The sequence below is a fragment of the Pleurodeles waltl genome, chromosome 4_1, assembly GCF_031143425.1.
Source record: "Pleurodeles waltl isolate 20211129_DDA chromosome 4_1, aPleWal1.hap1.20221129, whole genome shotgun sequence".
Classification (NCBI taxonomy): domain Eukaryota; kingdom Metazoa; phylum Chordata; class Amphibia; order Caudata; family Salamandridae; genus Pleurodeles; species Pleurodeles waltl.
In genome coordinates, this window is record NC_090442.1 from 771,560,839 (window position 1) to 771,580,185 (window position 19,347).

Consider the following 19,347-nt stretch of genomic DNA (forward strand, 5'->3'; position numbering starts at 1 on the left):
ACTGGGTAAAATACAAGAGGCATCTCTAAGAGGCATTTTATTTTAATAAATCCAACACTGGCATCAGTGTGGGTTTATTATTCTGATAAGGTTGATACCAAACTTCTCAGTTTGCAGTGTAGCCATTATGGAACTGTGGAGATCGTTTTGACAAACTCCCAGACCATATACTTAAATATGGCCACACTGTACTTCCAATGTCTAAGAATGGACCTAGACACTGTAGGGGCATATTGCTCATGCAGCTATGCACTCACCTGTAGTATAGTGCACCCTGCCTTAGGGCTTTAAAGCCTGCTAGAGGGGTGACTTACTTATGCCACAGGCAGTGTTTTGTGTGCATGGCACCCTGAGGGGGATGACATGTCGACTTGGCCTTTTCTCCCCACCAACACACACAATCTGCCATGGAAGTGTGCATGTGTTAGGTGATGGGTCCCTTAGGGTGGCACAATGCATGCTGCAGTCCTTAGGGACCTTCCTCGGTCACAGGGCCCTTGGTACCACTGGTACCTTTTACAAGGGACTTATCTGGGTGCCAGGGGTGTGCTAATTGTGGAAACAATGGTACATTTTTAGGGAAAGAACACTGGTGCTGGGGTCTGGTTAGCAGGGTCCCAGCACACCATGATCAAGTCTGCATCAATATCTGGCAAAAAGTCAGGGGTAACTGCAACAAGGAGCCATTTTCCTACAATAAGTGTACCAGTGTTACATTATGAGTGCCAATGTTTTAAAGAAACTCTGACTAGTGGCTTTGATACCTGAGGTGTGACGGCGGAGTTCAGATGTGCGGCTCACCCACCGAAAAGGAGGTTGGGCACCATGTAGAACACCTCTATCTTTTTCATATTAATGTTCATACCATTATTTTATCTGGATTGAGCAAGTATGGTTCATTAGGGTCTACATTGTGACCTATTATGTGGTTTCAGAGTATGGGTAGCACTTCTTGCAGGGACAGATGCCCTGATTTGGGTCAAAAGTGAGTTTTGTTTGATAATGTGATACACAAAATAAACTGGTGGTGGTTAAGTGTTTTCTGGTGATAAGGTACACATAGTACTGGATTAAGTTTGTTGTATCTGCAGGTCTGATCTACAAGTTAACCTGGTGGGATTTGAGTGTGTGCAAGATACATACATACATTTAATAGCGTTGCACACAAGATACCATTGTGAAGAGAAGGTCTGAGTCGCAACACTATACTTCTGAAGAAAATCCCCTTTTGGGTGTGCTTGCATTTAGTACTTCTGTATGCAAGGAAGCAGTTGTAAGGGTTGAGTGTGAGTTGCAGTCAATGATGCACAATGCCCTATTGTTAGGTTTGAGCGAGAAAAGGGCAAATTAATCCATGTTATAACAAAAGAAAGCAAAAGTGCAGGGCTGTGTATTCCATAACTGCATGATGTCTTGGTTATCTGTATCAGAAGTACTGTATTTCCTTATATCATAGTTGTGATGCGTACCTTCCACTGTGTACTAATGTGTATTCCGATAGGTTAATGTAGCTGTTGGTCTGAATTGGTGGTGCCTGGTGTATAACTATGTTGTTCCCTCATTACAGGAGGATGCTGTGTTGTATATTCTGTGTCTTATTGTCTTGCTCAGCCTGTAGAGGTGATGTCATATAAATTGGGGAGGGTGTTACAAGACTGAGCTGCCATTTGGAAGAAGGCCATGCAGGAAGCTGACCCTGCTCCAAATGGGGCATAATTACTTACCAACTTAAAGATACCTATTATTTTTTTATTTACTGGGTCCTTACTAGTACTTACCGGCAGAGAGAAATGTTGCATTCACAACAAGTTCACAGAATGATTTCTTCATAGAAGCGAATCCTAGAGCTCTTTTCGTGTAACAGCTTCCTCTCGGGAACTCTCACGTTACCCGTTTTTACACAGACTCAAAAAAGGAGACAGGTCAATGACAGGGTTTCTTTTTTTTTTAATTAAATCTCCATTAGTTATTTCTCGTAATATAATTGATGCTTCTTTTCCCATCGCTAGGCACAGGACGAGGACTCCGGTAGGCTTGACACAATGTACAAGAAACTTCAATGACCCAACAGCTGGCGGGAAGGTTACACAAAAAATGTACCCACAACTGTTATAGCAACTACCGGCCAAGGAGTGTTGGATTTGGGCGGGTGTGAGAGTTCCACCCAAAGATTCATTTATAATACAAGAGAAAAAGAAACTGAGGCGAGAAGAGTTAAGACTATGTACAAAAAATACATTTTACTGCAATAAAACATGTTCTTTAAAAACTAGAACCTAGGAAGTGGGGAGGAGGTTTTGTGGTAAAACAGTGGGAGCCGGAAATTAAATATGAAAACCCAAAGCATTACCCCTGGCCTTTCAAATGTGGCGCATAACCTCTACCTGGACATACACTTTGGTACCCGCCTGACTTCCAGGCTGGTGGACTGACCGTTAGGGGTCTGATGAACTTTGCTGCAATGCTGATTGCTAAAGTCAACAGCCTTCAAGAGGCGCCTACCCGTCAGGATTGCTCATGTCATTACTAACTAGTCTACTATTGCAGGCAGCTGTTCTGTACTGCTTTTGAGATCAAGTCTCAGCCGCAGCATTTCTGCAAAACAGTTGCTTCCTGTGCCCCATCTGTTTCTAATACTACTGAACACCATCCCACCTCTGGACAGGCTTCACGTACCAAGCAGAACTGCTTAAATTAAGATAAACTCTCAGACAAGGATGGCATTTGCAGATAGTAGTTTCTTTCAGAACTTACAAAAGTAAAGGATCACTAATAACTGACATGTTTTTCAATACGGTAAGAGACCAGTCCTGCAAGTTAGACCACATCTAGGAATCTGCCCATTCAGTACTGTTATTAGGGTCGGAGAGAGTCCACCCTGACCCTTAAATAGCACTCCCTTCCAGGAAGCAGGTTACACAGACCTCAGCACCCTGTCATGCCATGTATTCAATGTGGATTTTGGGGGAGGTATGTATGGACTCTATATCTGCTATGAACAGTCACTTGATGCACTCAGTTACATTTTAGAAACAGGTGTGCGCAGTTGCACCCTAGAACTCTCTCTCTGTGTGCTGGATTTTTGAAAAAGGTTTACCTGGACCTTCTGACAACAATATCTTTGGCCTGTAAAGGCTCTACCACTTCCTCATGCAATACACTTACAGTTGTTAATTGAGCCATGTTTTGTTGGTCTTTTGCTAGCACTCTTTGTAATGATTTGTGCTGGCTATTGGAGTTGGAAACCACAGAATCTGCCACTTGTGTGTGCAGCCTAGATGTAGAGACATGTTTGAACGGTCTCTATAGCACACAATAATGCAAAGCCTTTGCTTTTGGTGACAGAGAAAAGGCTGAGTGGTTTAGCATAGTTGCTTGTCGTGTGGTCTGTGATGCAAGATTGTGTGGTCTCTCTTTTCTAGGATTCACTTCCAGGAACTTTAACTTGTCTTGGGGAATTGTGGTTAAAGACAGATAATGTTCTCCCGGAGGTTTTATCTACCACTGTGCAGAGGCTTTTGTGACTGTTCCAGTGCCAAATACAAAGCAAAAGGGTGTACCTTCCAACTAAAGCTGAAGCAGAGGTAGCAAAATACTGATTCATTTCACAGAAGAGAACTCAAATATGGCAAATGAAAACCTGTAAAGGATGCAATATTAATCGATTGCCTTAAGTCATCTTACTAGGGGACACATAATTGCTGTTATGCTATTCTGTCCTACCTGAATTAAATTATTAATGTCCTTGTGCTGGTTAAAAAATATAACTGGTCCAGTTTCTTCTTCAAAAGGTATCATGGTGCAGGTAGGTTTGAAAAGTAACCAGCGCATCGAATAGGAAGAGGGTCAGAATAAGCGCTCTCTGACATGAGATCCAAATCATGAGCAGGCACTTGCGTCTAAATTCCTAAGCTGAAACCCTGGCCAGGTTAACGCACATGTAGGGTCTTACAGGGGATGTAAAGGAAGGTATAGGGCTGAGTCAGAAGTTCACGGACGTCAATAAATTACAGGTGAGGAGAGCTGTTCTTATTTACAAAGGATATGCCGCTTTTCAAGGACAATTAAGATTTGCTGGGGACCGGATGGGAAGTTTTAAGTAATGGTTATATGGGAAGGCAGTCACACCTGATGAAACTACCACTAGGAGCTTCATCGGTGTCAGGGCAACCACGGGCTCAGAACAGTATTTATGACCTTCTCATTTTCCTGCTAAAGTCATGCCAATGACTAGCCAGTGTTTCCTTGGGATACTTCCAAGTGACACCACAGTAAATGGGTGGGGATCAGCAAACACCATTTGTGTCCCTGAGAGTCAGTTTTACTCACTTGAATCTGTGAAAATTCCTTTTGTTGCACAACGCTGAACACCAAAACAAGTATTGTAACAATATAATGTTACCAAAGCAACTGAAATCTTTCTAGCGTCGCCTCAATAGTTGTGCGATCCAAAAAGAGTCAATAGTGCTTTTTTCATAATTCATTTCTACCCTTGCGAGGTGCAGCCAAAGAGGAAAGAAAATCAACACAAAAAGGGGTCTTGAATACTCGTCCTAATTCACATATCAAGCTTCATCTGGCATCCTGCCTACTCTCTGTATTCTCAATCTGTCCTACATTTGAGCCTCCTTATTTCCTAAACACACCTCACAAAAATGCTTTGACATTCTTTGGACACCACTCTTAATTCCTCACATTCTGAACAAAAACAGTTTAGGGGTGCTCTCACACTACAAGATTTTACCAAAACAGTTCACATCTTCATAATCAATTCAGAAATAATCGACTTATAAATGTTAAGGACTGGCTTTCTTCCATCTTGATACTGCTAAGCGGTCAATATCCACGTGGTTTATGGGCAGCTGCGCAGCATTCAGACCAATTATGTCACTCAAACACTAAAATCATGATCCAGGGCTGTCCTCCCAATAATCAGGGCATTACAGTGACAATGCCCAAACACAACCAAACTTGCATGTCAGAACATGTAATTCACTGTCATATCATGAATGTCTTAATATGGTACAAGGTCTGAAGGTCTTAAAACAAACCAATACTCTCATCCAGGGATGGCTTGCCTTACCCAGTATAAGCTACACTGATTCACTCTAATCAAAAATGCAATTTCCCAAACGAAGTCTGAATAAACTCTGGGATTATCTATTCGACTCTGCACTACGCCCAGGTAGCATTTACACTCAAGCGTGGTATGCAATCAATCAATCTTAGTGAATGAATCAGGGAGGACTAGTCCAATGGCACAAGAGATTCACAATACCCCCTAACCTATCACTATTCTGAGCAGACAGTTTCATCAGGTCGTGTTGAGGTTCAAATTCAGGAGTACCTTCATCTAACTGTAGTAAAACTTATATCATCCAAATGGTTTTATGAAGCCTCACAATGCCCTGGTCCTAAAAATGATAAATGCACTGCAATTTTCTTGATCTAGACAGCCAGTGATGTCTAAAAATGTATCCACTTATGGCATTATTCCAATAGCATTCCAACAACCATGGAGGGATGCATGTAGCTAATCATACGTCAACCCACTACCAGAAATGATAGCACCGAATTTTAGCCGACATCTGTGAATGAGCTAGATTTAAAGCCAATCTCAAAAATCCTCTCATCCACATACACAGTAACAGAAGACCTCCCCTCAAGGGGAAATCTTCCCTCAATTTCCAAACAGATCTACACCCTGGAGTGGAAACATACAATTTCAACTATACCAACAACTAGATACTGAATTACTTTAATCCTAACCCGCATTAAATGATACCTTCACTCTATCTCAAGAACACACTGTGAAGGCACAGGCTGAAGATAACATTTACAAAAGAAAGATCCCCCATCTGTGCATCTCATGCAATATTAATTGTATATTTTTCACCTCTCTCTCAAAACAGCTTGCTTTTGTGGACTAATCACTTGAGTGGAGCTACCGGATACATAAATGCTTCTGCCATAACACCAACTGCACCACGACCAAGGATCTCGGATACAATTGTCCATTCTCACACATTTGCATCCAACGATTCTCCTAAATAATCTCAATCATACATCACAGTACACCACTGTTTAGCCCCATTACGGAGTTACAACTATGGCTATTCCTCTGCAGTCCAGTCCAGGCACATTATCAGTCTACCTGTGAAGTTTAGCCTATACTACTTTAAGGGGATATCCTAATCCAATTGGAAAAGCATTCTTCTGAAATAATAATCATTATAATTTAAGCAACCCCAACAAATAACCTTAAGATTCACATTACAGAAGTTCATGTAGACCCGAGGACAACATTTGGTGTTTAATTCTAGAAAGATCTCCAGGAATGCTTTCAAATGCCCTAAGCCACACTAATGTCCTTGAACAACCTTTGCTAGAACTAGGCAATTGCATCATAAAATGCACTACCTCATATTAGGATATGGTGTCATTCAACCTATCCAGAGCCACATCAAATTTAAAACATCTTTACATGTAGAGATAACCTCACTTGAGTCTTGTCTGCTGCTTGCACTTAAACCATTGTAGCTTGTGCTCAGTGATAAGCAAACAAACTCAAAACTAGATTTATGTGCAGAGATGCCTTGCAGCCAGCTAGACCTGCAGATGTTGGAATGATATAATTCAATCCAGCCGAATATGAAGGGATGTCTGATGTAATCTAGTTCATGTTCTAGGAACCTTTCCTGTGGAGCTATTAAAAAAAAAAATCAAAGCAATTGTTGGCATCTGAATAGTAACAAATCGACAGTTTGAGTGGATGTGTTCAGACAACTCTCAGCGTTACTGATAGAGATGCTTCATGTGACTTCCTAAACTATTAATCCTTCTTTGCAACCCTAGTTTTCTGTACATTCATACCTTAACTATGGTGCAATCAGTAATTGTGTGGCTTCATTGCGGTTAGCTGTCACATATCTTTTCTTGTAAAATGGATTGAGCTTTGGCTACTCCCTAACAAAAACAGCATACCCTGTCTCCCAAATCCAGCTCTCGCTTCATTGCCAAGAGACAGACAGGAATTATATATTTGGCCACAGAGTCCTGCTTGGATCACTTCACAGGTCATGTTCATGGGTTGTTCTGCAAAGTTTCCTTCTGCACCGGTACACAGAAGTGAACATCAGGGACTTGGCATTTCCCTGGTTATCTAATGACTTTATACATAGAATGGAAGAAAGGTGCTTTACTAACACTGAAAGCATTGAATTTTCTAAGAAAGAAAAAATGGAACGTGACCTTTAAAGTTTTTTCTCCTAGCATGGGCCTCCTCACCCACACATGCAGAATATCTGGGAATAGCCTGAAGAACAATGGCTGATGTAATGTATAAGGCTCATTATTGCATTCAGTGGCTTATCCCATACAGTTCGGTCTTGGGCACTGGCTCAGATCGATTACAGAGCGGCATCCATGACCAGTCAAAAAAAAAAAAAAAAAAAAAAAAAGCAGAACACACTAGTTATTCATTCATTGACCACAGAAAGTGAACTTGAACTCCTCTCATAGTGCAAGGGCAATGTTTCAGTTGAAACTCAAACAGCTTAGTTCAGGCTTTACCTTCGGCCCAAGAATATTTTTTTTAAAAGAGGGGAGCACTTGTGTACGCCACTGCCTAGCTCCCAAAACATTGATTTCTGCAGTATAACAGATGCTCTGACCTCCCATCATTCTGTTCACCCAGGTCCTAATATATTCAGCCACACTCGCTGAGGAATGTTCCATCAGGTAAACTGCTGTCAATGGAGAGGCCCACCACAGACAGCCTGCGTGGAAAGTAGTCTATCTAGTCACAGAGGAGGATCCTGTCCTCGTATGTCCTTCAGCAGGCATCAATGTCCGGGTTGCTGAATTTGTTCATGTCTACGCGCTTTGGTCTAGACCCTGGCTCCTGGGCTTCAGGCAGGGTAGCACAGGTCCGCAGCGCCACTGGTCGGAAGAGCACAGGTCCTCTTCTGGAGTCATCCTGCATCAGGAGGCAGGAGTGGTGCTGGGAAAGGTGCTGCACAGATCATGCATCTGACAAACATCCTTGGATTCGGTCAATCCATTGCTGGGCAAGTACCACGTCCTGGGCACAGAAGTTGTAAACTCGTTTTGTTGTCTTCAGCTGTAGACAAAGAAAAAGAGAACAGTGTATGATTTTGCAGCAGGTAGGACCTTCTTAAGACAAATAGCCTTTGATCATTGCAATTTAAGCAAGAGGGGATATGCTAAAAAAAGAGACGTAAATCTAATTACAACTCAAATGCTGTAAAAACAGCGAGGCAGTGCACTTACCACTTTTCTTCTCTGACTGTACATTTCAAAAAATCTATGTGTGACAGTATGTAGCGAGCCTCGTTTGTAGTAAAGGTCTAACTAGCTCAACTCAGTAAAATCGGATTCAAATTGTAAAAGTGTCCCAGTAAAGAAGTTTGAAAGAAGAGAGCTTGTTATGGCGAGTATTGTTCATTTGAAGAAGTGTACAGATAAGAGACTGTATAGCAAGCTCTTCTAGCCCTACTCCCTTCATTCTCAATTCGATCTGAAATGGAAGCGTTATGCAGAATATTACTGGTAAGTTGAGTGAGTGTGAGACAGAGAATAGCTATGACATTAGATCAAACCCCGACAACTACAGCATAGTAATGTTTGTGGGACTATAGAGTGGCCCGTATCACTACCCTGAAGAGATTCATTAAAAGCTGTATTGGGAATGACAAACTTTCTTGCAGGTTGTAATTGTGAGGTTTTATTGCAGGAAAAAGCTTAGAGCAAATTTACAACAGTGTTTAGCAGGAATTTATATTTTGAATTTTCTTCACTCCTTTGTGCATTAAGATGGGCCACATAACTAGTCGAGGACTAATAATGTAGAACTACTTTACTTTGATATTATTATTTTTATAACAAACTGAAAACCGATAACGATGGCAAGACTACCAAACACAAATGTCCCACCATGGTTATCGTCTATGAATTCATAAAAATTTAATCTCTCCAGCTATGTTTGGGGTACATTTAAAAAAAAAAAAAAGACAGATTTCATTTTTAAAAGTAAAACATGCTCCTCAGAGTTACCATTGTATCTGTTTTTTTGTTGTTTTTTTTTTTAACTACAGAGAATTCAATTATGTTGTCACTATGTACAACAGTTAGCCGAAAACGCCACTTTAAATGTCCTCTCAAAGGCATCACATTTTACGTGGACTAATCTCCACGATGCTCTTTGAAGGAACACGAGTGCATTAGTGAGCTCATTTTGACAGGAGGTTCGGAGAGCGGACCCAATCAAACCAAATTCCAAATATATGAACTGCTACATTATTCACAGATGATAGGCGTGATCGATAAATAAATCTAAAAGCACCTTCTCCTTCAGCATGATTAGGATCTTGTTTGAAATTCATAAAGACTGGGAAATAATACATCTGTCTACTTCAGATGTGGATGTGTGGGAAACTTGGGGCGGGGGAGGAGACTTGAATGGTAGAGTGCTGAGAGAATCCTATCAAACTAAACCTGGTGACAGTGAGTGTGGTTCCGCAAAGATGTAGATTGACATCTAAATGTTGTTCCGAATGTTTCAGAGGCTGGGGCAGTATTTATGGGGGCAGCTGTACCTCCTCTGTCCTTTGTGAAGTGGCCTGAGGGCTTTGGTAGCTTCAATAATGTAGTCAACTATTTATCTAGCTATTGGTTATTTTTAGAGATGGATTCTAAACCAATGCAAACAAATGCATAATTTAGAAATATGTATTTTGATTCGTATACATAGAGAGACCTTTCGTGGGAGAAAACAGATTTGGGAAATATGAAGGCAAAAATACAGCCTGATTAATGTGAACATCTGAAACTACGTTTGGAAGAAAGTATGGGTAAGTTTGTAAGAACTTTTCGGTAGATGACTCATGGGCGTATAAAGTCTGAATCTCACTCACTCATATATCTGATGTTACATCCACTCTATTCTGTGAGGTTTCAGTTATGCATGGGTTGAAAAAGAGGGGGTATTTTTGTCGACAAGACAACATTAAACTCCAAAGGTAGCTTAGTTTTATTTGATAGAATGGTTATCCTTTCCAATGCCATCCTAGAAATATTTTATCAATAGAAAGATGAAAAACAGGCCTAAGAAAGAAAGCAGTAGCAGCCAATGTATTTTTGTAGATAAAAACTAAACATGTTTTTGCAAATTTACAAGACAAAACAAGATTATCTGTTCTCGACTGTCCTTGGTTCAGTCTTCTTCAATAGACAACAAATGCACAAACTCTTTCCTAGGAAGATGCAAGGAGGTCAGGTGGAATTGCACTTTGCATTGTAAGATGTTCAGGCAGTCCAAAGGAACGAAATAGTTACTTACCAATAGGATTCGTTTTGTAGCCTGAAGAGTTTTCTGGATTCACATGCTTTGCATTATTCCCCCATCTAGTGGATGTATCCGGAATTGTCTTTGTTCTTGTTTTTTTTTCTTCTTTTTTTTGTGGCAGTTGTCGCTCACCATTTAGTGGCATGCTTTTCCCATGTATGACGTCAGACAGCACCCCGAATGTTTCTGTGCTTAGTGGCCTTCTTCAGATTTTTTTTTCTCTGTATCTTGGAATATATATATTTTTTATTTCATCGCCTCTCCTGTTCCAGCCTGGTTTCATTATCTCCCATTTCTGGAGAGGGTGGGTCGCAAGTGAATCCAGGCTGCAAAACTACTCTTACTGATAAGTAAACATTTCGTTTTTCAGCATGAATCCTTTTCTGAATTCACGTGCTTTGCATTTGATTATGTAGCAGTATCCTCTCCCTTTGGATTGGTTGGGATGAAATGAGGCAAAGCTTGCAAACAGGTGCTGTAGTACTTTTTGTACCACTTCAATCAATCAATCATTCGTATTTATAAAGCGCGCTACTCACCCATAAAGGGTCTCAAGGCGCTGGTGGGGGGGGGGGTCAGTGCTCGAAGAGCCAGGTCTTGAGCTGCTTTCTGAAGGAGAGGTGATCAGGTATGGTGCGAAGGTGGCTGGGCAGAGAGTTCCAGGTCTTCGCTGCCAGGAAAGAGAAGGATCTTCCTCCGGGGGTGGCTTTGCGGATGCGGGGTACGGCTGCCAGGGCCTGTCCGGTCGAGCGTAGAGTGGGCGGAGGAGTGTAGAAGGAGACGCGGTTGTTGATGAGTTTGGGTCCGAGGTTGTGAAGGGCTTTGTGTGCGTGGGTGAGGAGTCTGAAGGTGATCCTCTTGTTGACTGGGAGCCAATGGAGTCTTTAGGTGTACGGAGATGTGGTGGTGGCGGGGTATGTCCAGGATGAGTCGTGCGGCAGCGTTCTGGATCCGTTGGAGTTTCCTCTGCAGCTTGGTGGTGATGCCGGCGTACAGAGTGTTCCCGTAGTCCAAGCGGCTGGTGACGAGGGCGTGGGTGACGGTCTTCCTGGTGTCGGTGGGGATCCAGCGGAAGATTTTGCGGAGCATGCGGAGGGTGTTGAAGCATGCCGAGGTCACCGAGTTAACCTGTCTGGTCATGGAGAGGGATGAGTCCAGGATGAAGCCGAGGTTGCGTGCGTGGTCGGTGGGTTGGGGAGTGCTGCCTAGGGCGGGGGTCCGTGGGTTCGTTTCGGGGTGGCGCGGTGGCAGCCCGGCGTGCGGCCGGGGTTGAGGTTGGCGAGGGTGGCGGAGGAGGGGTCAGCTGGGAGGTGGGCGGCGGGAGGGTAGGCGGGGAAAAGCCACCCCGAAACGAACCCACGGACCCTTCACCTGCAGCAACTGTCGCTTCACCTGCCAACGGACTCACACCGCTCCCGTCAAGAACGACTCCCCCGGAAGCAATCTCCACTGCATCCTGGTCAACACCCGATCCGTCCACAGGCATGCCATCGAACTGTGGAACCTCATCAACTCAACGAACCCTGACATCGCCTTCCTCACCGAGACCTGGATGAACCCCTCCTCGGCACCGGACATCGCCATAGCCATCCCCGACGGCTACAAAATCATCCGGAAAGACCGCACCAACAGCTGGGAGGTGGGCGGCGGGAGGGTAGGCGGGGAAAAGCGAAAAACCACTTGTGCCTCCTAGTTTATTTGAACGTCCATACAATAATCTTTGCAGTGCAGATTGTTTCCATGCGTATGTTTGGTAGGAATATAATGTTGCGCCCTTCTTCCTTGTTGTGTTTGCCTTTGGCGTGTGAATCGCATCATCCCCTCACCCGAGTAACAAGTATTGATTCTCCAATCCATCACAAGATTGTTCCCTTTGTTATTCGCGACCTCTTGGTTGCAATCAGGAATGCAGTCCTGAGTGTGAGTGATTTCAGATTTGCTTTGTGCAGAGGTTCAAACAGTTTTGTCATCAATTGCTTTAAAACTGTGTTTAGGTTCCACATTGGTGCTGAAATAGATCTTGGTGGAGCAATTATCTTTGATCCCTTTAAACACCTCTTCATTACTGGTAAAGTGAAGAAACTGTCACATGAGGTGCCCCTAGTGCATGCTACTAGTGCAGCCAGGTGTACCTTTAATGATGAATAGGTTAAGCCACTATCCAATAGATGAGTGAGATGTGTTAGTAATTTCCAGTCTTGTATTTGTTTCCATTATCTTGATATCTGTGCACTAGTGGTTGTATCTTCTTCCACTCAGCTGCATAACATGTTCCTGTGGACTGTTTTCTTGCTTCCGTAAGGATCTCCATTGTCCTGGGAATTAGGTGTATATGTCCGAATTTTATGTATTCATGCACCAGTCCGCTAGGCTTAGTGTTGCTGGTTCTGGATAATACACTTTCCCTTCTGCATTGTTAGCAGGTGCTTTTTTGCTTTGATCTTTATCATTTGTCCCCTGGACCACTCTATTAGTTCCAACTACTATGTCTATTTGGCCTATTTAGGGGCTATTGAGATAAGATTCGTGCCTGGTTATGTGGCCTTTCCCAGGAACTTGTGTATTAAGGAGATCGGTGGAAAAGCGTAAGCAAATCTCCCTGACCAGTTTAGTGACAGGGCATTCCCTTCTGACTGGTGGTGTGGAATCCTGAAGGTGAAGTTTTGGCATTTTGTTTTTTCTGCTGTTGGGAACAGATCTACTGCTCCCATTCGTGTGATATGTTTTCCTGCTTGCTTAGTCTGTCTGCCTCAGTGTTTTCCTTCCCTGGTAGGTGGATAGTGAAGAGATTGATTTTCTTTTAAATTACCTATTGCCACATCTCTTGCGCTAGTTTGCTCAAAGTGTGACTTTGTGTCCCCCCCTGTTAGTTCAGGTGGAACATGGTTGTTGTGTTCTCTGTTTGTATTAGCACAGTTTTCCCTATGATGTGTGTTTGGACGGCATTCAGGGCTAGAAAAACTGTCTTCATTTCCAAGAAGTTGATGTGTTTGAACACATTTGAGTTGTTCCATTGTCCCTGTATTTTCATGTTCCCTGTTTGTGCACCCCAAACTTTGTGGGATGCATCTGTTGTAATGGTCACTGTTCGAGTTGGTGTCTTGAATGGTCTTCCTGGGGTCACCTATTTTGATTTCCACCATTGCGCTTCCTTCTGTATTCTTGCTGTGACAAGCACCAAATCCTCCCAATGGCTTTTGACCATGTGTTGCAGATCCATTTTTTAGAAAGGTTGCATATGCAGTCTTGCATGTGTTATGAGTGGTATGCATGATGCCAGGCCTCTCTTCTCTTTTGGAGAGGCTTGCTGTCATTGAGTTTAGTGTCGCTCCCAGGAACACCTTTTCCTGTTCTGGTTTTGGCAACAATTTCTTGTGGTATATGGAGAAACCCATTCGTACTAGAGTTGTAATAACTAAGTGAAAATCTCTTTGACATTTCGGTTTTGTCTTTGCCATTACTAGCCAGTCATCTAGGTATGGGTATACATGTATTCCTTCCCTTTTAGGCAGGCTGCTACTGCGGCAAGGCACTTTGTGGAGATGTGTAGTGCTGACTTTATGCCAGCTGGGTGCACTGTGAACTGGTAGTGTGCTCTGTCTGGTACAAAACTGGGGTACTTCCTGTGTCCTCGGTTTATAGGGATGTGTAGATAGGCGTCCTTGAGATCTAGGGTAAACATGTAGTCCACCTGTCTTAGAAGTAGGATGACTCCTTGGAGTGCTGTCATTTTGAAATGTTGAGTATGAATGAATATGTTTAGGAATCTGAGTTCTAGGACTGGTCTCAGATTTAGGTTTTGTTTTGGAAACAGAATGTAAGGAGAGTAGTTTCCCTTGTTTCTTTCCCTCAGAGGCTCTCTCTCAATGGCGTTTTTTTGTAGGAGCTAATTGACTTCCTCTCTTAATTGTCCGAGTTCCTCTCCTCGAAATATCTTTGGTTTCAGTGTTTTTTTTATGTGGTTCTTTGGTTAATTCTATGCAGTATCCGTGACGTATCAAGTTTAAAATCCACTTGTCTGAAGTTATTTCTTCTCACTCTCCTGGGAAATGTCTTGTACTGCCTCCCACTGTTATGTGGGGGTTAGGCTTGTGGGGCGAGTCACTTACTTGATGATCCTTCCCCTCGAGGGAGGCTGCGTCTTCCCTTTCCTCTCGCCCAAAAGGGCTGCCTGACAGGGTGTTGCCATTTCTAGTACACTGATTGCTGCATGACCTGATGGAAACTACCTTGAGCCTATTGATGGTGTTGGTCCTGTGGGAACGGTGTTTTGGCTGTTGGGCTTTGTATTATGCTGCCTCCCCTTCTGAATGAGTCGCTGAACTGTAGGACTCCATGGCCTTGGATATTTCGTTGTCCTCCTTTATTTGTTGTAAGGACTCACCGACTGCTTGGCCAAACAGGGTGTTTCCCGTGAATGACATGTTAATTTTGGATGCCCGCACTTCTGGTTTAACATCTAACACTCTTAGCAGGGTGTGCCTTCTTAGTGTGGTGCTGGGACACATATGCCTACTGGCACTATCCGCTGCATCCAAGGCTGAATTTAGGCACCTATTTGCTATATTTTGCCCCTCCTGCATGATTGCTTTTGACCTCTTCTTTTATTCTTCATAAAAATGTTGCATGAGGGACTCCATTTCATTCCAATGTTGGTGGTAGTATCGATTTAACAAGGTGTTTGAGTTCACAATTTACCACTGAGTTGACGCCTCTCTCTCCATATTCCTTCCCACCATGTCGAGTCATTTTGCTCTCTTTCTCGGATGGAGTCCTTTTTGATGCGGGAGAATTGTTGCACTTTTTTGCAGTAGAGACAATTATAGAGTCTACTGGTGCATTCCCCTGTATATATCTTGGATCTTGTGCTGAGGGTTTGCATTTCTTCTCAACGCTTGGCTTAAGTGCCTTTGCAGTGGCAAGTTCTCTAAACGCCTCCTTTCCCTGGTCCAGGATGCTGGGCAACATTGGTAGGTACAAGTTCCCATTGTGAGCAGGAATTAAAGTTTTCAGAAGGAAACAAGAATCTCCCTTTTCCTCCTCCAGTTGTACACCATATCACCAAAAATTTCAGCAGCCCTTCTCATAAGGCTATTGTACATGGAGAGCTCATCTGGGGGTGAAGGCCTTGAAGGGTAGATGTCCACCCCTTCCTCAGAGGAATCTGTTTCCATTTTGTTCCATGACTGTTTGTCAAAGCCTCCAGCTCCTTCAGTCTCTTCTGTCTCACAGAACTCCTCTTCGGGCTCTTCCTCCTGTGGCTCTGGTGTTGCAGGAGCTTCTAAGGTAGACTGTTTGTCTTCAACGCTGAAGGTTGTTGAAGGTTTAGTCGGGAATTGAAAATTCCCTCAAGGAGTCGTCAAACTGTCTTTTTCTCTGTAGGAGCGCTGCCATCTCAGTCTCCAGCCTTCTTTTCTTTTGGACATACTGTGCCTTCGTTTTGGCGCTGAGAGTTGGCAAAGGTCTTTTTGGGGTGTCAACAGTTCTGACGCAGTCAGAGGTTTTGTGCCCTCCTTCGATCCCTCTCGTTCTGGTGGTAATGATGAGGGTTTTGACAGTGTTTTAGCTGTCTTGCTATCCCTCACTCGGCATCCGTGGGCCTGTTTTGTTTTTGGCTGACCTATCAACGTTTTTGTCACTGAGGCTGCCTTTTTGGACTTTTTGTCCAAGGACGTAGAACATTCGGGGGCCTTTTGGAGGCTCTGTTACCTTCTAGGCCCTTTTTTCAGGGTCCACCACCACTTTTTTATCTGCTGATTTCTTCTTGGCATCTGTGGTGTATGTTTTGACAATCGACTCCCCGCCATGTGCAGTTTCTGCTTCCTCTACGTTTTCACTGTCGAGTTTGATTTTTCTTTTCTCTTTCAGCCTTGAGAAAGCCCCGGCTTATATAGCCAGAGGGGGCGAAACACGTGTTGGCTGATTCTCTTTTCTTGTGTCATTACTTTGGATGTTGCCTTTGCTATGGAAATAAAGTGACTTTTTTTAACTTTTGGAAGTAAAACGTCTGAATAGCAATGCAATAAACTTTGAACTTGATAACCCCAAGATTTCTTCGAGTGGGATTTTACCTCTTTCCTGTATTGCACTGTCGTAACTGGACAGGCCTAAGTCCTTTAGCGATACCTGTGGTCTTTGGATGGCCATGGTGTGGTATTGTAGCCTTTGTCTTTGGCGTGCCCTCAAGGTATTCGCTGCGAATGCGGCGCAGGCTTCACAGTCCTTGTGCTTTGGGAGACAGAGGTTACAGACCTTGTGCGGGTCTCTCTGCACAAACTTTGTGGTGGATTTGGGACAAAATTGAAAGGGGATATTTTCCATGTCCCCTACTTGCCCTCATTCTCTGACCATGTGGCTGGCTCCAAGAAGGTCCCTTGTTGGAAAAAGCAAGGAGAGAAGGGTCCCATTCTCTCTTTTTGTCCTCAGTGACTGTAGATTTTCTTGAAAAAAAACTTGATATTTCTTGAAAAACTTTTGGAGCTCCTCTGTTGCTTCCAGACCCAATGGCAGAAAAGATGAAGATGGCCACTATGCACAGGAACATCTGGGGAGACGACTGCAATCCTACATAGGATGGGCATACCACCAAATTGTGGTCGACAACACCCACAAAAAAAATATAAAAAAGAAGAAAGGTGATTCCGGGCCCAACCACTAGATGGTGGAATAATGCAAAGCATGTGAGTGCAGAAAAGGATTAATGGTGCTAAAATACAAGACATTGACATTATTCAGGAAACATGTGGTAATGCCCAGTGATATAAAGGTGTACTAAAGGACATGGTCTGCTATTTTCGAAAGAAGACCTGCTCTGCACAAACACCTTGATTAGATCTTGGGCAAAATATGTGTGTCTGTATATCCTTACTATTGTATATAGATCCATTCCCTTCTTCCATTCAGCTATCATTGGCGGTTCAGGATCCCCCCACCTACGTGCTTTATCTCTCTTAGCCACCACTAACCCCAAGTTACAGAACAGCAGCTGTGCTTGGGGGATATATATGTCTGTGGGAATGCCTAGGAGTACATATTTTGGATCCACTGGGAGAGATCCATTAAGAATCCTTACAAATTAATTTATCATCATCTCCTAATAGGGTTGAATCATTATAGGAATGTCCCTACTCTCGTTTTACATTGCAGGCATTCTGGGGACTCAGCTCTTCTGAATTTGTAAAGTCTGACTCGGTCATAATAAATGTGGTGCAGTATTTTGAATTTTAGAAGTCTCAATCTCGTTTTAATGGCCACTACTCTGGGGTGCATAAGTGCTGCCTCTCATTCAGTGTCCTCTAACTCTTCTGCTTCTCCACCACATGTCTCTCAGTTTCGGTAGGTTGTTGGGAGCATTATTATTTATAGTTTTATATGTATATGAGATCGCTTTTACAGGTATATTCTCCTGAAGTAGCCGGCCTTCTAGTGGGGCATATTCTGGAAGCTCCCCTGTGTGTATTCCTTCTGCCGTCCATGCATGTTTTAGCTGTAAGTATCTATAATGTTGCGTTGAATGCAACTGGTATCCTCTGTGGAGGGTGGTAAAAGGGATCAATTCTCCAATCTCCTTTGATATCTCCTAATTTAGATATCCCTATTAGGTCCCAGGACCGAAATCCTTTGAGCTTCCCTATTTCCATAAACTCCTACCAAGCCAGAGCGGTGTTGCTCGAGACATCTTTTTCACCCACCCAAAGCTTTTACTGGTTTTGAGCCAGAAACCAATCGCACCTGTGTTGCTGGTAACAACTTCTTCCAGCCCCAACCTCCATACAAGTAGTGCACATAGGAGTTCGCCAGGAATTGGTGGCGTTCTACTAGGTAGGGGTGGTCAACAGGCAAGTCTCCCCATTCATTAATTATCAGATGGGCCACCCAGTAAAATCCCCTAATGTCTGTAGAGTTTGTAATGCTACCCTGAGATGTCCCCCCCTCCTCCCCCTATAGTAGTTGGTGTATTCCCCTGTTGATTTTAGTAAAGTATTCTTCGGGGACAGGATAATACCTATTTTGGAGTACGTATAGAAATTTGGGCAGAGTCATCATTCTAAACATTGCAGCGCTGCCCATTTAAGTAAATGGCAACTTAACCTATCTGCTCACATCTTTTCGGAAGTCCGCTAGCACTTAGTGGAGATTTTGCTATAAATCCCTATCTCTATTTAATGTGACATAAATTCCTAGGTAGCTTAATCCTTCTCTGTCTATACCGATATGACGAGGCAGGTTACACATCGATGTCTCCCCTCGAGATGGGTGTAACTGTGACTTATCCCAATTTATATTTTAACCCGAATGGGCGCCATATTCATCAAATACCTGCAGTATTGTCAGACTAGTCTCTTCAGGGTAGGTAACATAGTATTGCCAGAATAGTCTCCTCAGGGTTGGTAACACAGAGGAGGACATCATCCGAGGATAGGGAGATCCTTTCGTCTTCCCCTGGGGTTTGCTCCATATGAACACCTCTGATAGCTAGGTGGGTCTGAATCAGGCAGGCTAGTGGCTCCAGCATCAAGGCACACAAATAAATTGGACAGCCTTGCCTCGTGCCCCTTCCTATTAGGAAATTGGTAGACTGAACACCATTCACCCTAACCGCCACTGTGGGGCTTTCATAGAGGAGCTTGATCCAGCCTCGGTACCCAGTGCCAAAGCCATATTTGTCTAATACCTGCATTAGGAAGGGCCAGTGAACTGCGAATGCTTTTTCAGCATCCAATGGCAGAAAAATATGTGGGTCCTTCCGATGTCAGACTGTCTCTAACCAGTTATATAAACAATGCTGATTAAGTGTGGTTGATCTCTGTGGCATGAATCCTGATACGTTGTTATGAATTAAGGGGCTGATAACCTTTTTAACTCTGGCAGCCAGTATTGATGCTAATATTATGGTTTCAATATTTGATAGTGAGATTGGGTGATATGAGCTACAATTAGTGGGCGGTTTCCCTTTTGATGTTTGTGGACACTTATTACTA

General features: G+C 43.3%; 1 protein-coding gene across 8 annotated transcripts in view; it reads right to left on the reverse strand.

Moving 5' to 3' along the window:
- Positions 1–1,927: 1,927 nt before the first annotated feature.
- SBF1 (SET binding factor 1) overlaps positions 1,928–19,347 on the reverse strand; it is a 1,129,538-nt gene continuing 1,112,118 nt past the window's right edge. For 7 of the 8 annotated variants that reach the window (XM_069229431.1, XM_069229429.1, XM_069229425.1 and 4 more), the window contains one exon: positions 1,928–8,122. In XM_069229431.1, the coding sequence (XP_069085532.1) occupies positions 8,024–8,122 (99 nt within the window). In that variant the 3' untranslated portion in view covers positions 1,928–8,023. The remainder of the gene's footprint in view (positions 8,123–19,347) is intronic. The other variant, XM_069229435.1, reaches the window with a different exon arrangement.